At 43.1% G+C, this 26,029-nt stretch overlaps 1 protein-coding gene across 2 annotated transcripts in view; it reads right to left on the reverse strand.

The window, feature by feature from the left end:
- Mrps27 (mitochondrial ribosomal protein S27) overlaps positions 1-26,029 on the reverse strand; it is a 76,851-nt gene that overhangs the window by 15,084 nt on the left and 35,738 nt on the right. For both annotated transcript variants that reach the window (XR_012910892.1, XM_075976227.1), the window contains exon 5: positions 3,047-3,161. Coding sequence is in view for 1 of the 2 variants with exons in the window: in XM_075976227.1 (XP_075832342.1) it covers positions 3,047-3,161 (115 nt within the window). In the remaining variant the exon portion in view is untranslated. The remainder of the gene's footprint in view (positions 1-3,046; positions 3,162-26,029) is intronic.

Consider the following 26,029-nt stretch of genomic DNA (forward strand, 5'->3'; position numbering starts at 1 on the left):
GGTATGAATGAAAATGCAGAAACAGATCATAAGGAAAAAAGCATGAATTATACAGCGTATGGTCTGGCTGGAGAGCTTCTAAATACACAAGAAATATGCCAACGCTTTGTTATGAACCCAGCTCCTCGGATGCTGTTTACCTGCATATTTAAGACGCCAGAATTTAGGAATAATATTTTAGGAATAAATAAAGATAATGCAGTCTCTGCTTCAGGGTGTAGTAGGGGCACATTAATGACTCAGATCTTGAAGCCTCAGGCCCACAGCCTCAGCTCCAGGATGGAGCCCAGCAGTTTTAGCACGCTTCTGTGATTTTCATATACCTGTGAGCCTGACTCCCTCCTGCTTAGATCATGGCTACAATTTCATCCCCAATTCTTATTTCAATACGATTAACCCCTCTGTTCCATAGTGTCACCAACTACCAGACACCTGGGAAACCTCTCCTGTGCCACCTACTCCCTTGGGAGGTTCCAAAGCCTCAGCTGTGAACCACCTGAACTGACTCATGACAGCAGCACAGGAAGCCTCAGGTGTGTTCAAGCGGAGACGGCAGGAAGGCTGCGGCTCAGGGGCAGGCCTGGGATTCTCAGAGAACTCACCCACAGCAGCACGAATCCATAGCAGGTTAAAGCCAAAACACTTTAGAATCTAAGTCACTGGAGCTAGAAAGGACCTTTGAAATGAACTGGTTCAAGCTGAATGTGGTGCCAAACACCTATAATCCCTCAGAAGGCTGAGGCAGAACTGAGGTGGGTTCTGGGGCAATCTGGGCTACAGGATAAAGTTTGTAGAACAAAGAAGAAATCATCCAGTCCAGGATTCTCAACCTTGAACCAAGGGTCAAGAGAAGCTTAAAGAAAAAGTCCCTAAGGAAGATGAAAAGGCAGCCACAATGATCTAGACTCATGTCATTTCATTCACTCCCACAGGACACACAACACCAAGAAGGAACCTGTAAACTGTGGGCTCTGGGTGTTAATGCTTTGTTCTAAGTGCATCAGCCCCAGCAGATGTCCCCAGAGCAGGATGCTGGCGAGGGAAGGCTGTGTGTGTGCTGGGAGAGGCACCAGAATCTCTATGCTTTCCACTCATGGTGCTTTGAACCCAAATGCCTAGGCCAAGTAAATTAGAATATAAGGGGTAAATACAAGTATCTGTGATGCTTATTATTTTTGTATGCAGTTGTGTTTGTGGGTGCACATACAGGCAAGGGGTGTCCTGCTCAACTTTTTACATGGGTGCTAGGGATCCAAACTCAAAACATCAACTCAGCTGTCTCTCCACAGGGAAGCACCTGGAAATCTAAAAACCCTGGGTGACTCTAGTGGGCAGCTCAGGCTGTCAACCACGGATCTAACTATCCATATAACTCAACCTGGAATTGAGAAAACCAGGAACCACAAGGAAAAAATTATTTGCCTGATGTTCCAGGTAACTGACAGAAGCTAAGAGGTTACAAGCTGGGTCTCCTGACCCTTCACCCGCTGACTTTTCCTTCTAAATGCCTGGAAGCAACAGAAAAGAGATCCTTTGCTCTACTTTTCTAGACCTTTCTGGATCTGTTTCCACAGGGATCTTCACCTCTGAGTATAATTTCTGGAATGAAGAGCACAAGATTTCATCTCTTCCGTCCCCTGGGGCTGTCCTTTCCTTCACAAGACTGAAGCCTGAACCTTGACCATCTGTATCTAGGATCTAGTTTCGGCTCTCCTCTGACTCAGCTGTCCCCTTGAGATCTGCCGTCACTGCAGGCCGGGGGCAGCACATGCTGCTCCCGGGGCACTTTTGGAGATAGCTTAAATGGCTCTCCTGCCCTCGACTTCTTCCTTCCAGCTGGATGCCATCTTCCGAATTCCTCTTGGGGCAGCACTTTGGATCTAAGTGAGCTTACAGTGACAGGGATATCTGTTTTACTTCCGTCTTCATTTATTGAATCAGTGCATCATCTCACACAAATAATATGTAGAGAATATTTTGATTTGACTTGAGCATAAGTTATAGGTGAAAATCATTTTTGCAGAGAGGAGTCAAAGATAAAATCAGCATTCCATTTTAACTCTAATTTTCAGGGTTGAATGACACTATGAAAATAATAAATTTTCATAAATATATATCCTGTGTAAAATGTTGTTAATTATTCTCTATGTAATAGTCCTGACTGCCCTGGAACTTGATTTGTAGACCAGGCAGGCCTCGAACTCACAGAGATCCTCCTGAGTCCTGGGATTAAAGGCCTGCACTACCACTGCCCAGTTTAAAACTTCATGGTGTGTTTTCAATGTAAAGCTATTCATTTATTTTTATTTTTTGTGCACTGGTGCTCTGCCTGCATGTATGTCTATGTGAGGGCATCAAATACCCTGGAACTGGAGTTACAGATAGTTGTGAGCTGCCATGAGGATGCTGGGAATTGAACCTGAGTCCTCTGGAAGAGTAGCCAGTGCTCTTAACCACTAAGCTATCTCTCCAGCCCTGTTAAAATTCTTTAATGGTGCATAATAGTATTTAGGTTGGATCTGACAATATAACACTCTACAACTTGTGCTTATCTTGTATATACACTTGTGCCATGAAGTCAATGAAGATTGAAGTGCTGGGTGGAGTGTAACATCAAAAGGACCTTAATTCTGGGAACTCTGGGGCTTGTGGGAAGGAAGAGCCAGCATGGGAATACCGTCTTCTGAAAAAAAGTGCAAGATGGTCCTAATAAGCTAGAGATTACACTCCATCACTCCCCCAAATTTATGAAAGGGAAGCAGGCAAGAAACCCCAGGCGTAAGGATGAGAACGAAGTGACCACCAGTGCAGAGTTCTGACTGGACCACATTCTGCTCTCGCCTGTCCTTCCTGACCACTGTTTGGAAAAGTGGCAGCTTTGGGTTTTCAGTTTGTTGGTTAGTTTACAACCAGTTCCAGTCTGAAGACAGCAGAAGGACCCTGAGAGGACAACTTAAGAAAAGTGGCTTCTGGTACTTCTCTTTGGTACCATCACGGGTACAAACAGCAGATCACACACACCTGGAAGCATGCAGGAACCCCTCACCTTATTAACAATGGTATACAAGGCTTTGTCCTGTGCACCGTACTTCAGACACTGTCTAATCCAGGTGTGGATGGTCCAGTCTCTCAGGTACCAACAGTTGGGACTGTGTCGAAATCTAAATAAGACACGAGAAGAGACAATACTGGTGTTATCTCTTAACATTAAAACCCAAACATCTTCCCTCCGCACGTCCTTCTACTGAAACAGTATTTGGTGCAGTCAATGTGCTCGAAAGCATGAGAGCTGACAACTGGTAAACACTTGAAGTGAAACTCTTAACTGAAAGTCTGAAACGAAAGGCAAAATAATAAAAGAAAAATATAAACCTATTTATTTATTTGTTTGTTTTAAGATAGAGTCTCTATGTAGTCCTGGCTGGTCTAGAAGTTACAGATCACCCTCTACCTCCAAAGTGTTCCAACTAAAGGTATGTGTTACCGCACCAACATCTTGCTTTAATGAGATTTATGGAAATTATCTGGGGACATATGAATCACAACGTTATGCAAATACACAGCTCACAGAAGGGACTGTGAAACTGAAGTTGACAGTTTGAAAATGAAGTCAAACCGACAAAGAAAAGAAAACCAGAGCAGAGCAGCACAGAGCCCTGGGGGAACCAGCTTGGCGTTACACCGGCACTTCTTATATATGCAGGAATAACTGGGAGACTACTCAGTCAAGAAAGCAAACGCACAAATGAAAAGCCGACCAAGATCTCCCATTCAGGTCTCTCGGGAACCACAGCCCTGCTACCTCCTTCACAGCTCCACTGTGGTCCCTCCGTTCATTCCCCCTCATGGGCCTCTGCCACAGGTGGCCTGAAATGGAGTCACTGGGAAGAACGGCTCCTGGATGATGCCCTGGTCTGAGTCCTCACACACGGCCAGAGCCTGGGCTGGACGGCACTTTTCACCTCCCCAGGGCTGTGGAGGAGGTGGGATTATCTGGGCATGCCTATTCAGACAACAGAAACCCCCACATTTTCTTTAACCACTCAGAAAGCAGTCTAATCTCTGGCCCCACAAAGGTTAAACTCTCGTTTAAAAAAAAAAAAAAGACAGGAGACAGAAACTTAGAGGTAAAGCCTTTCTGGCATTTAGAGCCATGGGCACATGCTAACACTGTTCTAGAGGTGATTCTTCAGTGTGCCACCAGCTAGTTCCAGTTGTGTGCCTTTGGGCTGGCTTCCTTTCCCTGGGTGACAAGGGAAAAGCTTTGGAGAAGAGGGAGAGGGCAGTGTTTAATTTGGGTTGTTAGTGCTCTGGGAGAGACGTGCTAAAACAAAATCTGAAGATCTTTTACAGACTTGGAGTCATGTTGCTCTCTCCAACACCCTTTTTAGAGACAGGGAGGATCTTGCCATGTAGCACAGGCTAGCTCTGAGCTCATCATCCTCCTGCCTCTGCCTCTGAGTGTTCAAGTCATGCACCACCAAATTTACATATTCAGTTTGTTTCATCTATCTATATCTATCTATCTATCTATCTATCTATCTATCTATCTATCTATCTATCTTTCATCCTAGATTTGGCATGAAAATGTTTCTTATTTTAGTTTGTTTGTAAAATTAGCTCAAAAAATGAGAAACACAAAATTGTCAAACTAAGTTCAGGTTGACAATGACCTGGCCACAGAAAGGTAATGTACAGCCACCTCACAAATTCTTTGCATAGAGAAAAAACCATACGTTTTAGTAATCCACATGCTCCGTCACATTTTCAAATCAACAGTTAAGCTACTTAAGAACCTCTCCTTGATACTCCAAAACAGAACAAAAACCTGAGACTTAAAATGTAGCCAATTAACAGCCACTTTTATTTTTATTTAATTTTAGGGGTACTGAAGATCAGACCCAAGACAGCATACGTGCTAGGTAAAGCCTCTGCTACTAAGCTACACACCCTAGGCAACTTTTATTTTTAAAAACAAAAACAAACAAAAATCACCAAGTAAAATATCAGGTGTATTGTCTAGATGATGAACATGTTCCCTATTTGGTAGAAACTCCTGGGATACACTGGGACCCACTTATTCCACATGATTCCTTGGTGCCTGACACTTCTTGGCTCATAAAGGTTTTCAGAAAATAAAAGCAGAGCTTCAGTCAAGATATTTATTAAAGGCTACATAATTATGTTCACTATTATACTGGTAACACCCACTGTACATGAAAAGAATGGTGACCCCTTTGCCTGGGGCAGTATAGCTTCATTACCATGCCTCCAATAACAGTATAAGGAGGGCATAACCCAAAGGGATTGCTAGGTGCAGTTTGTGGCTTTGGTGGTTTCATATATTCTCATCTTAATGTCAATCACCTCTTCACCCAAGAGCACTTTAAACTTAATTTCCATTTTAATCTCCCACCTTACAACATCTTGGATGGCCAGAGGTTATAGCTTTTTTGCTGTTGTTGACAGACTTTAAACCACATTGGCGGCTATATCCATGACCACATCCAAGCAAGCGCCTTTTTTCTTATTCATGATCAGCAAGTGATTCTGAGACTTTGAAGACTGAAAGTGGGACCCTAGCTATGGACCTTTATAGCTTAAATTAACATTTACTTCAAGCTGTTTGCTAACATTCTAAGGCTAGCACCTAGAAGTGCGGCTTTTAGAAGCCTAAAGGAAGTATTACCTATGAAATGACTCTGATCGTTTCAGACCCCAGTTGCCCAGCAGCTCCTGGAGAGTTCAGGTCAATGAGACCCCTGAACTATAAGGCCTATGTGGAATATTCCTTTACGCTGAGTAAGTAAATATATGTCACTGTGATTGGTTTAATAAAAAAGCTGACTGGCCAATAGCTGGACAGGATAGGCTGGGCCAGAGAAGCAGACTAAGGACACTGGGAAGAAGGATGGAGTCAGAGGAGTCACCAGCCAGACACAGAAGGGAAACAGGAGGTGCAAGATGAAAGAGAAGTAATGCCACAAGGCAGATGTAGATGAACAGAAATGGGTTAAATTTAAATTGTAAGAGCTAGTTAGCAATAAACACGAGCGATCAGCCAAAATTTATAATTAAGTCTCTGTGTCGGTTATTTGGGAACTGGTGGGAGAGAAAAGTCTGCCTTTAGGCCTAACAGTCCACACGCGTCACAAACGTCCAGGACACTTTCAGCTAACTGCTACATCACACCACTTTAGGAACAGCAGTGCGACACTCACACTATGAAATGCACTGCCCAAGGTGCAGTCCCAGTAGATCCCACACAGGCAGCAGGTGGACCCCTTTCTAGCCCCATCAGTGTTAAAAATAAAAAGGAAAAGAAAGGAAGGAAGGAGGGAAGGAAGGGAGGGAGGGAGGGAGGGAGGGAGGAAGGAAGGAAGGAAGGAAGGAAGGAAGGAAGGAAGAAAGAAAGAAAGAAAGAAAGAAAGAAAGAAAGAAAGAAAGAAAGAAAGAAAGGAAGAGTGATGTGGCAGAAAGAAAGAAAGAAAGAAAGGAAGAGTGATGTGGCAGAAAGAAAGAAAGAAAGAAAGAAAGAAAGAAAGAAAGAAAGAAAGAAAGAAAGGAAGAGTGATGTGGCATGCCCTTCCGTATGCTGTGAATATGTTTTATTATTACGACAGGGCAGAATATAGCTAGGCGGTAAACCCAAACAGATACAAGGAGAAAGAAGGCAGAGCCAGGGAGATGCCAACAGCCGCTGGAGAAACAAGATGTGAGGTAACAAACCACGAGCCTCGTGATAAAATATAGAATAGTAGAAATAGGTTAATTTAACTTATAAATTATATAAACTTATATAAATGGGTCCAAGCCATTGGTCAAACTTTTATAATTAATATAAACCTCAGAATGTTTATTCAGGAACTGACAAATGGGAAAGAAACTTCCAGTTACAAGGAAGAAAGGAAGGAAGAAAGGAAGGGAAGGAGGGAGGGAAGGAAGGAGAGAAAAAGGGAGGGAAGGAGGAAATGAATTAGTGCAGAATTTCTAGAACATGAAGGAGTCAACACACTAGGCTAAAAAAGAATTCTGTTTGGATGGTATGAGAGAAATACCTCAGCCAATTTCACAAGCAGCTTGGTGGGGATTCTTGTGACGGGCTGGTCAGGCTCTGGAATGGGCCTCACCTAGATGACCCTGTGGACTGCTGGCCAGCATGGCAGTCAGGAAGGGCAAAGAAAACACAAACCGACACACTGATTTCCAACTGGCCTGCAAAGAGCCTGACCTTTGCCCTCTTCTGCTGCACACTAGCAACTACAGACACTAGAGGACGCCCTTCTCTACCTGGAGCCATCAGCTGGGGCCACATCTCAATAGACACTTTACTATATAGCAGAAGCAGCAGGCTGCCGCGACTATAGAAAAAATGAAGAAATGAAGGCAGGAGACATCTGCAGCTCGGCTCTGTGGACATGCACTTCTTAGAGGCAGGAGGAATGAACACAGGAGGGATGGGACAGTGCTGTCAAGTGTCCACTCTGGTTCTAAGCTGGTACCTGTGGCAGACAAGATCTCTGTTCCCAGTGCTAGCTGGGGTTCCCAGAGCTTCCTAGGAGGCCAAACCATGGTTGAGCCAACAGCAGGAACTGAGAAGCTTCTGGTCCCCTCAGGACATTTACCCACTTCAGGGCTAACTCAAGGTGGACAACACCTGGAGGGCAGCAGAGTGGAGTCACAGTTTGCCAAGCAGACATGGATCCAGAGGTCTGGTCACCTTAGATTTCTTAGAAGGTAAGTGAAGCCATTTAAAAGAGAGTAAAGGGAAAATACCAGACAGCGACTCTATAGTTATGTGACTAACTGAATCATTTAGTCAAAAACAACAACAACAACAACAAATTGGGCTACGACTGCTCTTCCATGGGAGCCAAATGCACATCTCACTACTGCTGAACAACAGAAGCGGCCACACTCAGCAGGACTGAGGATGACAACTCAGTGCTGCAGGCTTCATGCACAAGGTCAGGGCCCACTTCCCACAGCGGCCCTATCACCTAGCTACAACACAGGCTCTTGCATATGAATGAGCAAGCTTTCCACATGGTTTCCCTGATTATATGAGCCACCAGCCAAGCCTAACCATACACACAGCTTTCCATCTTTCCCAGAGGATTCTGTATCCTGTGGCAACAGGCTTTCCAGATGGGAACCCCAGCCACCGAGTGAGGTGGGCATGGAGGAGGGGAAGTAGAGAAGACTGCCAAGGAGAAAATGCAGCTGCTTCCATGGCTGAATGTGCAGTGTGAATCAAACCCATGAAGCCAAGTTTGCAATTATCAACAGGGTCAAATGCTTCCTCCTACCAAAAAGCAAGAGAGCATTGTGTGACAAAACTGGACTGATTCCATTGTTGCTGCCCACTTTCTCATCCAAAAAAGTAATTAGAAAGATAATTACTTCTTCTCCATCCTGCAGGCAAGTCTGCCTTCAGAACCCACAATCTTCAATTCTCACAAATACAAAATGGAAATATCACAGATTAAAATTCCTTTGCTGCTCTAGATCCCATATTTTTATGTTTCAATAAACATATACTAAGCCTGTATCATTTTTAAAAAGATGTTTTCCTATTTCATCCCTGAAGGCTAACCCAAAGTTGTATCTGAACACTTAGAATTCACTAGCTACCCCAGTGGAGATGAAATGCCTTTGATTAAACATCTAGGCAGTTTTTTGAGTTGGGTTTATAGAGCTGTGATGCTCAAATCCTGAAGTTCCAATCTTCTAGTTCTACCACTGCACACTTTACAGATGACAGCCGTACAACCGCCCCCACAATAAAGGCACAAGGAGAGTCCGGGTACTCCAGAAGTTCCCCCATGTTCCCTTTGAAGTCAATCTTGAAGGACTTTCTGGTTACTGCAAGACTTTTATGTAGATCATTTCCTTGGGTGCCTCCAGAACTGAAAGTATTACTTTATAAGAAGAACTACAAAAGCTGAGTGTGGTGGTGCACGCCTTTACTCCCAGTGGAGAGACAGAAGCAGGGGGATGTCAGTGAGATCTAGGCCAACCTCACCTGCAAAGTGAGTTCCAGGACAGCCAGAGTCACACAAAAGCCTCCATCAAACAAAGGAACAGGAGCCACATTTACATCTGTTGGTTGGTTTATAATTTGAATTCTGTCAATTTCCAAAAAGAACTTGAAAAAAAAAAAAACCCCTGTAATGCAGTTTGGAAGCAGCTTCCTGTAAGCTCCACAGCCCCTAGTCCCCAGGCACTCTGCTGGACAGCCTGAAAGGAGGACAAGCAAGCGGGCTTTTGGTAGAATAACAAGGTACAGAATTTTACAATATGCAGTGTTAAACTAATGCAGCATAATAACACATTTTAAAAATGAAGACGCATGCCACAGGGACTTCTTAATTATCAAAGTCTGAACCTGTTAGACCCAAAGCTTAAAAATGAGGCCCCTGGCATTTCACTGGGAAACACGCTGGTGTCAGACATACTGGAACCTACTGCACGAGGAAGACTTCCATGGGCCACAAAAGCAATGACAAGTGGGACATGCGTCACCATGTCCTATATTGTTCTGTCTCTCTTTGGTTGGAGCTGGCTGCTGTTTTGTCAGATCTACATTTCTCAATCCAGGAGAGAGACTACAGCCATGCATTGATAGCAGTCCTGTGTGAGGTACAATGACCCAAACTGCAATCCCGACTCTACTCTGGAGATGAAACCTCTTTTTTTTCTGGTGCAGGGAACAAAAAAAAAAAAAAGAACTTTGGACAGACCATATGGTCTTTGGGCTCCTTCACTCAGGGGATCTACGGGAACCAATCAGAACAAAGCCTGTTCTTCACTGCTGAGAACACTAGTTTGTCTGCTTCCAAAGGGAGCATGTACAGCTAGACGGGGAGTACTATGGGGAGAGAGAGAAATATTTACAGTGATCACCCATATTCTCCTGGGAATGGTCCTCATCACTTGGCAGCTGGTGAGACTGCACCCAGAAGAACACTGCTCATCCCCAAGCTCACAGGCTAGCTCTGAGAACCACGGAAGCCTGAGGGTCACAAACAGGAGGGAGCCTCTGGCTAGGAGAGGCAAAAAGTTGAGAAACAAAACTGGATCCTGGAACTTAACTTCTTTATAAAAACATACAAGTTGTGGGAACTGGCTTGGTTTTCGGCAGAGATAAGGGAATATGAAACCTACAGACAAGGAGCATGTGAGTTCAGAAAGATACAAATGTTTCCTGGTGTCCTAGAAAGCTAAGATGAGACTACAAAGCCACGAACATGCCAACTAAGGCAGGAAAACCACACACTGATTAGTCATGGTCCCACTGGAATAACTCCGAGGAAGGCGAAGGGAGACAGAAAGGGAAGAAAATCAATAGGGTATTGGTCGGACTGAATAAGAGTCAGTGTTTCCAGAATATTCTAGGTTTACCAAAGCAGGCAGGATTCTGTTTGCCACAAGAGAAGTGAACAGGCCCAGGAGAGGCAGAGAAGGAAGCCAGCCAGCAAGAGCACATGCCGTGGAATTACAGAGGCCCCGGGCCATTACTGAGAGGCTCAGCACTAATCTGGATTTCCTAAGAATCAGATTTTTTTTTTTTCTCAAAGGAAGAAGAAAAGCACCCTTGGAACTCTCAGTATTGACCCTCCTAGAGTATGACAAAGTCAAATCCCCGAGGACTTTTGTTTATCACGAAAAGGATGCACAATCCAGTCAGAGCCAAATTCTATTTCTGTAACTACTGACCCCAACAAAGCCAGGCTCTCACAAGGCCCACTAAGATTTACCAATGCCAATATATATGCTGACATTTGTGAGCTTTCTTTACATAGAAACAGCCATCCACTGCCAATTTTTAGTATCACCCTGCCTATAAATAGAGTTGAAGCCAGGATGAAACACTGCCTTCCCTACAAAGCAGGAGCAGAGGAAGGGGACTAACAGGAAACCACCGATCATATCCTTCCTGCCTACTGCTTCCTTAGTCCAGTCTACAGACTGAAGGATGATACCGACTCTGCCTTAGGAAACAGAGGTGCTGACGGGAGGGAAAGTAACAAAATGTTGGCAGAAGATGGGGTTCAAGGGTTCAAAGAATCCTAAAAGGTTTTAACTAAAAAAACAAAAAAACAAAAAACCCCAAACTGCTTAGTCTTCAACACTGAGTGATGCTTTAAAAAGGGAAATCTAAAACAAAAGGGAGGCCAGGCGGTGGTGGCGCACGCCTTTAATTCCAGCACTCAGGAGGCAGAGGCAGGCAGATCTTGGTGAGTTGGAGGCCAGCTTGGTCTACAAGAGCTAGTTCCAGGACAGGCTCCAAAGAAACCCTGTCTCAAAAAGAGAAAAAGAAAAAGAAAACCCACCCACCCAACCAACCAAAAAAACCCCAAACAAACAAAAGGAAGAAATCATACCAAAAAGGAGCAGATGGTAGGAAATAATCAAACTCTGAACTGAAATCAATAAAACAGAAATAAACAAAAATATAAAGAATCAATGAAACAATTGGTTCTTTGAGAAAAATCAGTAAAATTGGCAAACCCTTATTCAAATTCACTAAGATGTGGAGAGAGAATACCCAAATTCAAAAGAATTAGAAACAAAAGGGGGATAAAACAACAGACCTTGAGGAAATCCAGAGAATCATAAGGAAATATATTAAAAGCATATATTAAAAATTTGGTACTCTACCAAACTGGTAAATCCAAAACAACAAAAAAATGGATAATTCTTTTCATATATACCACCTACAAAAATTAATCAAGATAAGATAAGCAATTTTAACAGATTTATAATCCCTACTGAAATATAAGCAATAATTAAGTCTGCTAACCAAAAAGAGCCCAGGGTCTCAATAGTTTCAGTGCAGAATTCTACCAGACATTCAAAAAAGAGTTAATACCAATATTCCTCCAATTATTACACAAAATAGAAATAGAAAAAATACTGCACAATTTATTTTATGGGGCCACAGTTGCCCTGATACTCAAACTACATAAAGACCCAACAAAGAAAGTTACAGACCACTCTCCCTTGTGAACACAGATTCAAAAATTGTCAGTAAATACTTTCAAACTGAATCCAAGAATACATCAGAAAAATTATCCATCATGATCAAGTAGGCATCATCCCAGAGATACAGGGATAGCTCAACAGACATAAATTGATAAATGTAATCCACCATATAGAGCAGCTGAAAGACAAAACCGCATGATAATACATTAGATGCAGAAAAGGCCTTTGACAAAATCCAACATCCCTTCATGGCAAAAGTCCTGGAGAACTAGAAACACAAGGGTCCCACCTCAACATAATAAAGGCAGTTTACAGCAAGTCTATAACCAACATCAACTTAGTTGTTGAGAAATTCAAAGCAATTCTACTAAAATCAGAAAGAAGATGAGGCTGTTGGTGTGGGAACCTTGTGCATGCCGGGCAGATGCTTAGTCCCTAAGGAATACCCTCAACCTACCAGCAGAGATGATGGGGATGCCAGAGCCTGCAAGCTGGCATCTAAAACTTCAAAATGAAATGACAGAATCATGAAAGTTAAGCCCAAGGTCCCCCAAGCACACTTTATTTATTTATTTATTTATTGATTGATTGATTGGATTTTTTTGGAACAGGGTTTCTCTGTAGCTTTGGGGCCTACCCTGGAATTAGCTCTTATAGACCAGGCTGGTCTTGAACTCACAGAGATCCTGCCTCTGCCTCCGGAGTACTGGGATAAAAGGCGTGTAACACCACTACCTGGCTCCCTCCAAGTACATTTTAACTCAAGCTCAAGTTTTGTAGAAAATAACAATTTCAACAATTAACTCTTCATGAGCAAAGCACTTTCTATTCAACTGTCTATTTACCACGTTCAATTTAGATATAAATACTTAACCAAAGTAATTCTTTTATGCAAAATAAATCACTGTTTCATATACTGATAGTATTTAAAATTTTTATTAGTAAATTTTGTTCTTCTCCAATGTCATATATACTGTGTATTCCGGAAGCTCTTGCTCTGTCTTCTCCCATCCTTTCCTGCCAATAAAGCTCCCCCATATCCCTAGAACTCTCTTTCCCCTATTCTTAGTCTGTGTCCCACAGAGTTTAATGAGGACCCTCTGTGTAATCCTGAGTTCAGAACTAACCATCAGAGCATGGTGGGCTCCACAGTGGGTACACAACCTGCTACCATGTCTTCTGTCTCTCAGGTCTGTTGACTACCAATGTATCAACAGTGTGTGGTATGGCTGCTAAGGGCCCTTGACCCGCCACACCTGACTGTTAAGAAGGCCTGGCCTCTGTGGACTCACTACCAGTATGCAGAGTGCTGTGAATTTCTGGTTCCCATGTCTATGTCCTGATTAGGATTTGGAATTTCACAAGCCCCTCCCCATTCTGAGGCTCTAACACTCTTGCTACACCCTATCCCAAAATGTTGCCTGAGCCATAAAGAGGTTGTAGAAATACCTTATCTAAGGTTTATCCCCCAACTGTCCTTTATTCTTAGCATCTTGTGCAGCCTTGGGCTGTTGCCTTTATCTCCATCTCCAAGGAGGGGCTTAAGGCTGAGAATAGCCTTTGGTCTGAGCCAGGCCCTGAATCTCTTACAGCTTCTACTCTGTAGGTACACTGCTGATAAGCAATCACAATCATCCGCCATCACTTATTTTGGTATGAAATGCCTGTTATCTGGGAATTCCCACTGGAAATTTCTAAAGCAGAAATGTTTGACTTCTCTTTAAAAAAAAAAAAGTTCTTAAGATGGTATGGGCATAAAGATAGTATGAACTTACTTGACAGTTTCTGGAACCATAAAAAAGATATAATCGTTGTCTTAAGTTTAAAAAAGAAGCAAGTTTGCATACTGAGATCTGCAATTGTCAGTCCAATTAGTTTTAATTTGCCAGTTTTTTTAAAATCAAAAGTAGTTGTTTATATATAAAGCAGGAAAATAAAGGTGACCACTATAGTTTTTATTTTGATGCTTCTGTGTCGATATATTCACATGAGTATAGGTGACCACAAAGGCCCCCAAAGGGTGTCAGATCATCCAGAGCTGGAATTATAGGCCACTGTGAACTGTCTCACATGTATGCCGGGAACCAAACTCGGTTCCCTTGGAAAAGCAGCAAATGTTCTGAACCACTGACTCTTGTCTCCAGCCCCATTTTTAGATCTCATATATCTCCCATAGGCCCTTCTGTTGGAGGTACTGCTGGGAACCGGGCCATGGACCGGTGCCACTGAAGGGGGTTGTGAGATCCTGCCCTAGTCCTTGCATTTTTTTTTTCATTCCCAGCCACACAGTAGGTGGTTTCACTCTGTCACCATGTTCCCTGCTGTCATCACCAGAAACCTTATCAAATGCTGAAGAAATACAATGGGCCCACACATCAAAGACTCAAACTTCTATTGCTGTCAGCCAAAAGTAGCTCCTTTCTCTTTGTTAAGTTTAACCCTTATGATGGTGGAATTACTGCTTCTTTCTTGGACTGCCAATGATCAGATCTAGATATGGACATTTAATAGACAATTCTTCTATTTAACTCAAGTCAGCTTCCATATCAAAACCAACCATTTAAAAAACTGAATATCTAAAACACATAAACATAAAATGCTAATAACATTCCTAAGAATGACCGAAAGCAAACTTTACCTCACGGGAAGGCTAAAGACCACCTACAACTCCTCTTGGCACTATGACAGCCACCAGAAAGAACGGTGCAAGTTTTGAATGCAGAAGAGAGTTTCTTGAGTGATACACCAAACACGAAGGTCTGAGTTCACTGTTCTGGCTGACCTGCCATAAAACACCACGCTTTAGCAAAGAAAAAGCTTTAAGCTGGCCCGGAGTGAGGGGATGAACAATCTGAAAAACATCTTTTACTGCCTGGGAAAATTAGAACAGTGCCGGCAAGGGCCAAAGGGCTCGACTGTGACTCAGCCAGCCTTCCAAGGCCTTCTGCTTTGCTAAGTGTGAGTCATAACGGAAGGAGTGAGAACACAGCAAAAGCCTCGTCTTTCCTCCCTGCTCCTAACTCCTCCCCCTCTTTTATTTTGTTTTTTTTTTTAAGGCTTTGATGGATAATAAACAGATTCCAAAAAGGCTTAACTAGGGAAGTCAGACCAGCTTGGGGACAAAATACCATTGCAGAAACGTCTATTGCTTGGCACTGTGCGCTGCAGTCCCCAAAGCATCCTCTGTATCCTAAAGATGGACTGCCTGTTGGTCACGGCTGCACTCTGCAGGTGAGAGTGGAGAAATGGGCCATGCAAATACCTCTGCTTCCTGAGTTTCCTAATATCATCAGCTCATATACTGGACAACCACTGGGCAGGAAGCGCGGAGCGTGAATATATTCCTGCATGAACATAGATATGTGAAGTGGCTATTCTTTCAAATTTTTAATTTTATTTTAATTAAGTAAAAACTGAATGTAAAAGAGAATTCAGTTTCTGAACCTATTTGGAATTACTTAATATAGCTTTCTGGAGCATTTGGTGAGGACAAATCTTCTATCTTCTGCACTTGAACACTTAGCAGCCACAATATTTACACTAAGTACCACCTGATAAAGATGAATAAACATATTCCTTGCTTGGAATGAGGCTTGATCTGGATATCAAAAACAAATTATACATATGTGTGTGTGTAAGTATGTATGTATGTATATATGTATGTATGTTTGAGCTACAGCTTTCAGTAGGAAAGGAAACCCATCTGTTCTCTTCCCGATGGTATTCTTTATTAGAGATGCAGATGAGACAGGGCGCTGTTGGGGAATATTATTTTCAGGTAGGTGACTTTTGTTTAAGCTGCATTTGATTAACTGTGAAGCTATGATTGTTTGCCTGTTTAAAACACCTGATGGTCCTAATATAAAAGATGAACAGCCAATAGAGAGGCAGAAGTAAGGACAAGCAGGGCTAAGCAGCAGAGAGTATAAAAGGACAAACTGAGGAGCACTAGGAGCAAGAGAACAAGGAGAGGAGGAGCTCAGGAGCAGCCACCCAGCTACACAGCAAGCTGCAGAGAAAGAAGAAAGGTATGCAGAAATAGAGAAAGATAAAAGCCCAGAGGCAAAGGTAGTCGGGATAAGTTAAGAAAGCTGGCTAGAAACAACCAAGCTAAGGCTGGGCGTTCATAACTAGAAATAAGCCTTTGAGTGATTTATTTGGGAACTGGGTGGCAGGCCTTCCAAAAAGTCAAAAGAGTAAAAAATTCACACAACAGGGTCCTCCTTCTCATGCAAGTTTTTACTCTTGACAACCCTGGACTGTGTCCTGTGCTGAGCACTTGAAGGTGCAGAGAGGCAACATGGGAACAAGGGCTGGTTACATAGAGAGGTAAACTAAACAAGGGCAGGGGTGAGGAGGGAACCAACAAAATTCGCTCAGACACATGGGAGGACCAAGCCACTGTACAGTGAAAAACCACCGGCATTGCCACCAGGAGCTGCCTGATAAGATGCTGCTCTGTGTCTGATGAGAGCAGGCCCTGACCCACTGCCGGCTTAAGTCATTTATCCCGAGAATTAGTTTTGTCATTTATAAAGCAGAGGTGATAATGCAGTAATCACTGGGTTACTATGAAAATCAAAAGAGAATTAGGCACGTGTTTGCCAGCTTGGAGCAACAGAGTACAAATATGTACACATCCACGCAGTATTATGATTACAGCCCACTTCATTAGGTACCCAATGGCACTGTGCTCGGTACTGCTCACCAAAATCCTTATTAGTGCTAAGAACACTAGCCAGCTAGCTTCTGAGACTGCGGTGGAATACCCGGCACAGGTCGTTGTAAGGGAAGATTTACTTTTGCTCATGGCTCTGGAGGATCAAGTTCATATTGTGGTTTGAGTCTGAGGCAACACATTGTGGCAAGAATGCACATGAGGTGGTGTTTCTTGCCAACAGGATGTAGAATCTGGGAGCTGGGCCTCTGGGCACACCTGTGGGGGGTTATCTACATTAACTGAGATGAGAAGACTCAACCAGTGTGGGTGCTGGGATCCCGGACTAGAAGGTTGCTCAGTGGAGAAAGGGAACTGAGCAAGAGCAAGCACTCACTGCACACTTCTCCTCTTCCTCCTCCTAAGATTTTAGTTTAATTCTCTGTGTATGAGTGTTTTGACTGCATGTGTGAGTATGCACTGTACCCATGCCTGGTGCCTGGGGAGGTCAGAAGAAGGCGTTGGATTCCCTGGAAATGGAGTTATGGACAGTTGTAAACTGTCATTTGGGTTCTGGAAACTGAATCCAGGGCCTCAGCCTCAGCAAGTGCTTTTAACTGCTAAGCTATCTCTCCAGGTTCTTGCCTATGAAATCCACGTGCCTCAAGATCTCACTGCTGTGATTTGCCTACCACAATGGACTATAAACTGTAATTGAGAGAATAAATTCCTTCCCTCTTAAGTGGCTTTGTAAGAGTATTTTATCATAAGAAAAGGAAAAGAAACTCAATCAGCATGATAGACACACCACTAACATCCCAAGCCCTGAAGGATAGAGAGACAGAGTACTGGCTAGGACATCTAAATACTTTTTCCTTTTGTAATGGTGCTGAACATTGACCTAGAGACCCACAAATGTAATCTGCAATCCAGCCCCAGATCCCTTCCGATAGCACCCAAGGACCTTTCGTTGGAGCCCACCTATTAAAGGCACACAGCATCTCCCACTAGCACTACCCTGAGGATCAAGCTTTTACATACAGATCTTACAATTTATGCAATCACAGCACTAAGAACTGTAGCATAACTGCTCTTGGCGGTAGAGAAGCTAAGATACAAGACATGACATTAGATAAGAATTTTTTCCTACGCGTTCAAAAAACTGATTCAGGATCTTAATCTATAAAACGAGGGTGTAAGTTACACCTACGTGGTATGGTGGAACTCTGGATTGATAATGAAGATTAAGGAGACAATACAATAAGCTGAGCACAGTGCTTGCTGCATGGTATTTTCAGGGACCCCAGACAAAGCATCCAATAGCAGCCACATCCAACAGGTCAATGAATAAAATGTGCGCTCTTAGAGTATTTCTAGCCACATCCAACATATGCTCAGGACACATGTGCGGCAAACATGTGGCTGCCAGCAGCCAGATCAGATGGCATGGGGTAAGTACAGGGCCAGTGACAAGTCCCTTTCCCTCATTCCTCCAAAGACAGTCTTAAAGGAAGAGCTACAGGGTGAAACAGAGAGAACAGAGAGGCTTTTCACAGTCACAAAGGCTCATGCCAACCAGAGCAGGTGTGTGCCACCTAGACTGATAAGGTAGTGCGGTTACGGCAGGGAACAGTTACAGAGGACAAGGGATTCAGGGTGGGGTGACCCAACAGGAAGTCATTTACCCATGAGTGTCCTCCTTCCTTTGGACTCGTATCTGCCTGGAGTCCTGGGGCAGATCAGTCCCCACCAGTTTCTGTGGGGACTAGACAACTCCAGGGTATGGATGCCCAGAGCAGATGCACTGAACCACTCGAAAGAGGAGCTACCAAGCACTACTCAGGAGTTGGCATGGGGCTAGGGACAAGATCTCAGGAGAGTGTAGAACATGCCACCACCCAAGGTTGAAATAAAGGAAATGAAAAACAGGCAAAGCATTTTCTGCTGCACAAGCCACTGGCCCAGCCTAGGGCTTCTGCTCTCCATGTAGCCAAGAATACACCTTCTCACCTCTCACCTACCAGAGGCAACATAAAACTGCTCAGAGCTGAAAGCTCAGGTGGCTGCTCCCGACTTCACAGGAGACACAAACTCTTTCAGACAGTGTGGACAGTTTCTGTGTACACTGGCACACGCCTCCAATCCCAGCACTGGGGCAGCAGAGGGGAGTTCAGGCTACACAATGAGTTTGAGGGGACCCTGGGCTATGGTGATATGGAAGTGGTGGGGGCAGCACACGAGAACATATGTAGAGCTGACACTAGTCACAGGACAGCAAAGGGCCGCTGGCTTAATAGAATATCTATAAAAACAAATACAGAATGGGTTTGTTGTTTTTGAAAAAAATGTAATTATAGACATATAAATACATCTACCAATCTATAAATAACCACTAATTGTATTTTAGGATGCTATGCTAAGATAGATCTTAAAAAATGAGAGAACGTCAGCGTGAGCTGCTATGGTGACTGATGACAGAACTGAATGTCTCCAGGTCATTACTGCAACCCTGTGCAATACTAAGTCAAGTCTGTTGGCAAGTCAGTTCTGAGTTTATTCCTCGGAACGTGTGGGTGAATGGAACTTACAAAAGGGTATCATATACTCGGGAGCTCCTGGGTTTCTCTCTTCAACACTTAAATCTCTAAAAACAAAACAAACAGGCAGGTAACACAGGAGAATGGCAGCTGCCTTGCCCTCATCACCTGGTGATATTTACTATGACTGAGAATGACAATGGCAATGGAGCTAAATAACACTGTTAACTCAGATGGACCGGATCCTTCCGAAATGTCAGGCATGACATTCACACCTCCATGCATTCTCCATCTCCCCTTTACAGTCTAGGAAACTGAAACTGCAGATAGCAATCTAGCCTAAAGGCCAGGCAGCCAGCCAGCTGTGCAGGTGAAGGGGCCTGCTGCCAAGCTTGAGAAACCTGAGTTTGATCCCAGGTCCTGCACAGCAGGAGGCAAGAACAGACTATGGAAAGGTATCCTGCCTCACTCTCCTAAGTTCAAGATTATAGGTACAAGCTGCCATACCTACTTTAATCACATCTCTCTTAAATATATAGCAAATTATGTAATATTGCAATCATTTATTCACTCATTTGCTTTTTAGAAGTCTTGCTATGTAACTCAGACTGGCTTGGTGCTCACTATGTGCCTTGTACTTTAGAGACCATCCTGTCTTAACCCAAGTACTGAAATTTTAGGTTTAAGCCAAAACACCTAGCATGGCTTCTTAATTTAAGATGGTGAAACTTTAGACGTATTCATAGGACCTGTTTCCACACATACACATATACGTGTATATTTAAATTAAATGTTTTATTTATATTAGAAGGGCCAAGAAGCTAGGGGATGACTCTTACAAGATTAAGAAGACAACATCTCCCTACAAGGAAGCCTAGAACACCTTGTGGGAGAACTTCTTACAGAGGGCTGCATGACCTCAGGAATCAGGAAGGCCGTTGCCTAGCTTTGACTAGCATGTTGTGTGCGTGAGTACAGACTCTGTATGTGTGTGTTTACTGGAGGGAGAGAAGGAAGAAATGAGGGAAAAAAGAAAAAACAGAAGGGCAACAGGGAAGGAAACTGTCCTTCCTTGAAATCCTCAAGGTTGACAGAAAGTGAAATTCCTTTCCCTAATCCTGGAATTAAGAATGCAGACGCTGGGCAGGGGACTTGAGAATTTAGTGAATTCAGAAGCATACTAGAACAGGGAACAGGGGTCGCACATCCTTATTCCCATGAAGCTACAGGGTATAACAGCACCTGCTTCCTGTTCACTCCTTGCAGATGCCACATGGGAGTGACATTATACACAAGCCATGCCATTGGGTACTTTTATTTTGTACCAATTCAAGGGGTTAAAACGCCTCCATAGTTAGTGAATTTAGGTCATTCAAATCCGAGTCAGGACTGCTGTTAGAAATGCGTAACGGTCTTTTGCTATCTCGTTCCCATTATGATTTTCCTTAGAGGAGTGCCTGCTGTTAAGAAACAGAAATGTCATTTTCTTCACTGAATAACGTAAATGCAAGATTTAGTGGCTCTATTCAGACCTTACCTGTCACATCTAAAATGTGATATATTTTTGACATTCATCCAAAATACACAAAATGCCTCTGAAAGAACAGCAGGAACAGACCAAGAGCCAAGAGCATAAGCAGGGGCAGTGGAACGTGAGTGTGGTCCCGGCTGAGGAGGCAAGCCCAGACTCCAAGGCCGGGCGGAACACCATTAACTAGCACTAACAGATACTCAGATGAATTACGAGCTATTTGAAGTCAGTTCTAACCCAATGGGGTGCTCATCACAGCCAATCACTGCGCGTACCCGTGTCTCACAAAATCTTCTCTTCCCGAGGCACTCAAGCTGACAACACACAAATACGACAACCAACACGTCACCACTTTCTACCACGCACATCCCCGCAGCCACTGCACTCAGCTCTTCCTGAAGACTATCATTTACTTCTTAAAGCAAGCTCATTCGGTCCATTTCACAGACAAGGAGCCTCAAAACCAAAACATTCCCAAGGTCATACAGTCAATATGAAACAAGGCAGACTTCAAACACGGAGTAGGGTTCTGGAGCTTCAACCATGAATTGCTTGGTGCTAAAGTTAGGTGGTTTGGGTAAGGTGGGGGTGACAAAGTCTCTGCCAGCTTTCCACTAGTAGCTGGGCTTTTCATGGCCCAGCCAGAGTATCAGCTACAAACCATGAGGTTATATTCTAATTAAATTATTCTGTAGAAGAGGGACATTTGCCAAGAAAAATCTTATTTGTCATTTCAGAGGTTGAAAATAACATCAAATGGATTCAAGGATAAAGAACGAGAGGCATTATCTTGTTCCCCCGGTCCCAGAATACAGTATTATCAATAGGCTGATGAGCAAGTCACCTCAGCTCAGCTCTGGAATTCCCATTATGATTCACTAATAGCAATCAAGTATCATAGTTTATCTTTATCTGAAGGATGCCACAGATGTACTTATTGGTACATGCTTCACGCATTCTATGCACTATGGAACTGTACTGTTTCCTTACAGGTCTGTAGAAACTGCTATTAAATGGAATAACAGCACCAGAGAATTAAGAATGGGTAGAGTCATCCCAAAATTTTAAATCCTTACAGGAATTAATAAAAAGATAAGTAAAATCTAAGGAAGGGATGATGAGGAAGGGATGCAGGCGGACTCAACTGCAGAGCACGCTGGGACTGAACACATGAGACCTGGGACCTATCTTCATACTATCTACCGGGTGCTGGGACTGAACACAGGAGACCTGGGACCTATCTTCATACTATCTACCGGGTGCTGGGACTGAACACAGGAGACCTGGGACCTATCTTCATACTATCTACCGGGTGCTGGGACTGAACACAGGAGACCTGGGACCTATCTTCATACTATCTACCGGGTGCTGGGACTGAACACATGAGACCTGGGACCTATCTTCATACTATCTACCGGGTGCTGGGACTGAACACAGGAGACCTGGGACCTATCTTCATACTATCTACCGGGTGCTGGGACTGAACACAGGAGACCTGGGACCTATCTTCATACTATCTACCGGGTGCTGGGACTGAACACAGGAGACCTGGGACCTATCTTCATACTATCTACCGGGTGCTGGGACTGAACACAGGAGACCTGGGACCTATCTTCATACTATCTACCGGGTGCTGGGACTGAACACAGGAGACCTGGGACCTATCTTCATACTATCTACCGGGTGCTGGGACTGAACACAGGAGACCTGGGACCTATCTTCATACTATCTACCGGGTGCTGGGACTGAACACAGGAGACCTGGGACCTATCTTCATACTATCTACCGGTGCCTTCACTTTCTTCACTAACCCAGTGAGCTCAGATTTGACCATGAGCACTTCCACAATCTTTTTATGTAAATAGATCAGCTGAACACTGTTTTTGCCCAGCTACCCAAAGTGATTTGAAAACACGGTGACTGGAACTGCAGAAATACACAGGCCAGATAGAGAAGCCGCAGGATGATTCATCAAAACCAAGGAATTACTGTGTGATCTGATTTTAGCCACTTGCCTAAGTGAGCTTTAAAACAATAGGCCTGCTACTCTCCTATTTCTCACAGCCTCTCTTCTGAATCATGTTATCAGATTTTCATAATAAGATGAACAAATTCCATGTCTTCCACCCTAATTAATTCATGGACCCTCTGATGGCCACCAGTGTCTACACAGAACGACCGACACGCCATGATCTGTAAGGTGGATAACAAAGTCCCCAGGGTGACTTGCTAAACAAAAGGGATGCAAGAGTACAGTGTGAGAGGCGCACAGCAGGCCCCATCTGAGCTGAGGAGCTATGGGGAAGGATGCGGCTCCATCTAGTAGAACACCCACACTCACGTACATGCAAACAACCTCAATTAAAGTTAGTGGGTTATATAGTAAAAAAAAAAGATGTCAAAGAAGGAAATGACATCAAAGACTTGTTAGGATGAAGGGCTTGGGGTGGGGACACAGATAAGAGAAAAATGGTATATATAAGTGAACGTATTAAAATATATTACAAACATGTGTAAAATTCTCAAATATTAATAATGTAATGGCATAGATAAATAAAGAATGGCTTTATTTATTCTGTGAAGGTTATTGCTGATGATCAAAGGCTATAAGAGCCAGGTAGCCTGTTCATCTTCTGAAATAACAAAGAATAAGTGTACCATGTGCCAGGAAAGAATTACAGCTAAGGAGCTCTGGACACCTGAAACCATGGCTTTGATCCTCCCCCCAACCCCAACCCCCACACTTTGTTTTTGTTTTCAGTTAAACTCAGGGCCAGCATAATAAGCAAGAACTCTTCCTCAGAACTGCATCTCCAGCCTTCTACATAGTTTTTATTATCTTACTGTTTCTTAGTGGAATATTCATAGCTCTATATACATCAGTCTTATTACAGATTTGTACCTTTAACAAAATACTTTTATTCCTTCTCCAGGATGATTTTGAGACTAAGAATGTGTTCTAAAGCCCTGCCTTGTGAGGTCTGCAGCTGCTTGGGTTGTTATCTCCCTACACTGTGACCACCTCTACCCACTGACACCAGTGGGAAAGTGGCACTGTGGTTGCTGTAGCTGCCTACAATCCTGAATCAAGTGGCCCTGGCCTGCAATAGGGCCACTGCTCCCATGGAGATTCATGGACAAGGGTTTTAAGAAAATTGTTTCGGATAAACATTTTGTACTCCAAGCCGTGGTGGGAATAAAGAATATGAGATAGACTTCTGTGCCTTGTTCAGGGTGGGTTGACATGGCAGAGGGAAAGAAAACAAGGATTTTAAAGATGGCTGCCTTGGTTGAGGTGGGATTCAGAAGTCACTACTCATCTATTCAAGGACTTAAGTCTGCAAGATTGACAAAACCTTAGCATTAACTGAGCTTTCAGAGTGCCTGGCACCAGAGAATCTTCAGGGAGGAGCCCAAGAGAGGGAGGCATCATAGAACTATCAAGGACGGCTGCCAGGTGAGCCATAAACCTAAGAGACAGATCAGCCTTCTGTTCCATCTAATATGAAAAAAGAGAGTGTTCTATTATGCTCTCTGATTTTTGTTTGTTTTAGAAACCTATCAAGCAAAATGCAACAAAAAATTTTGTGCTCTCATTGATTTGAGCTGAATAAATGAACCATTTTGTCATTATTTCAATGACCAAACACACTCTTTTCTAAGCCTCAAACTGTAACTCAACTTTTTTTTTTTTTTTTTTTTTGAGACAGGGTTTCTGTGTAGCCGTGTCCTGAAACTCACACTGTAGATGGGTTGGCCTCAAACTCAGAGATCCACCAGCCTCTGCATCACAAATGCTGGGAGTAAAAGTGTGCACTACCCTGCCTGGCTTGGAACTCAACTCTTGGAGGTGTTTTAGGAAGGTGGGGCCTAACGGAAGGCTGAGGTCAGCAGGGCAGAGCCTGACCAATGGGTTAACTGCATCATGAAGAGGGCTTGGAGTCGGTTCTTCTGTTCTTGTGCCTGGTGAGGAGCAGCACACTGGGGACAGACCTTTGAAGGTGCCACTGTGAGAGTAGACATGGGGTCTTTAACAACACACTTGGGTGTCTTGTCCTCATACTTCTTACCCTCTAGAACTAGGGAATAGATTCTCAGGAAGTCTGTTGCAGCAGCACAATATGGAGGCACATAACAGGCAACGAGATTGTTTAACTGCGGACAACTACTGAACCACGTCTGCAGCCCAAGCACCCCACAGCAGTGGCAGACTGCAACACATCACTGCAGGGCCATCTCCATTTGTCCTTCACCCAGGTCTTCAAATTCCACAGCCCAAGATCTCTTAAATGTACCTTCTTCTATACTACTGAACTCCATTGGGGTAAGAACACTTATACTAAGTCCAGAAAACTCCATGAATCTCATAACCAGATCACCTCAACACCTTACCTAATAATCTGTGTACTCTAAAAATCCAGTTCTCACAGCTTCCATTTGAAAGCTTTCTTTTCTGACATAAATCTAGTGATTTTATGTATATTGTATAGAGAAGTAAAAATAATTGGGATTCATTTAGAGCTGGTATTACACTGCTCACTTAAACAGTTATTTAATGATTTAAGGTATTGCCATTTTTTATTATTGTAAACAAAACTACAATTAATTTTCTTGAGTGATACATATTTTTTATAGGACAAACTCCTTTTAAAAATTATTGATTTAAATTTTTAGCCAGCGTGTGTGGGGTGTTTGCTTCTATGAGAATAGGACTATTAATTTTTAAATTTTTTACTATTATTTATTTGCATATTCACTGACAAGGCTGAACCTACTTTGTATGTTTATTGGCTACTTGCCTTTCTTTAGAATTGCTTTTTTTGTTTTTTCCCCATTGCAATGTGTCTATTCCTATGATTAATAGTTTAGAACTGTTTCTTAAGGTTGTTAATGAAAGGCTAATACTATAATTAACTAGTTTCTCATTCTTTAAATATAATTTGATTTGATGTTGTTACATTTGAATTTATAATTCCTAAGACAAATCCAGTTTTGCTAATGTGATTTTTGACATTCACATCATGTTTAAAAACCCCATGCTTCAAGATTATAAATAAATATTTTCTTGTTGCATTTTCATATATTTGGATGATTTTACTTTTCAAATCTAAATCTTTGCAGCCAGGCGGTGGTGATGCGCACCTTTAATCCCAGCACTCGGAAGGCAGAGGCGAGTGGATTTCTATGAGTTCAAGGCCAGCCTGGCCTACAGAGCAAGTTCCCCAGGACAGGCTCCAAAGCTACAGAGAAACCCTGTCTCGAAAAAACAAAACAATCTAAATCTTTCATCCAAACGTTACATACTCTGGGAGATGA

This window comes from Microtus pennsylvanicus, chromosome 6, assembly GCF_037038515.1.
Source record: "Microtus pennsylvanicus isolate mMicPen1 chromosome 6, mMicPen1.hap1, whole genome shotgun sequence".
Lineage (NCBI taxonomy): Eukaryota > Metazoa > Chordata > Mammalia > Rodentia > Cricetidae > Microtus > Microtus pennsylvanicus.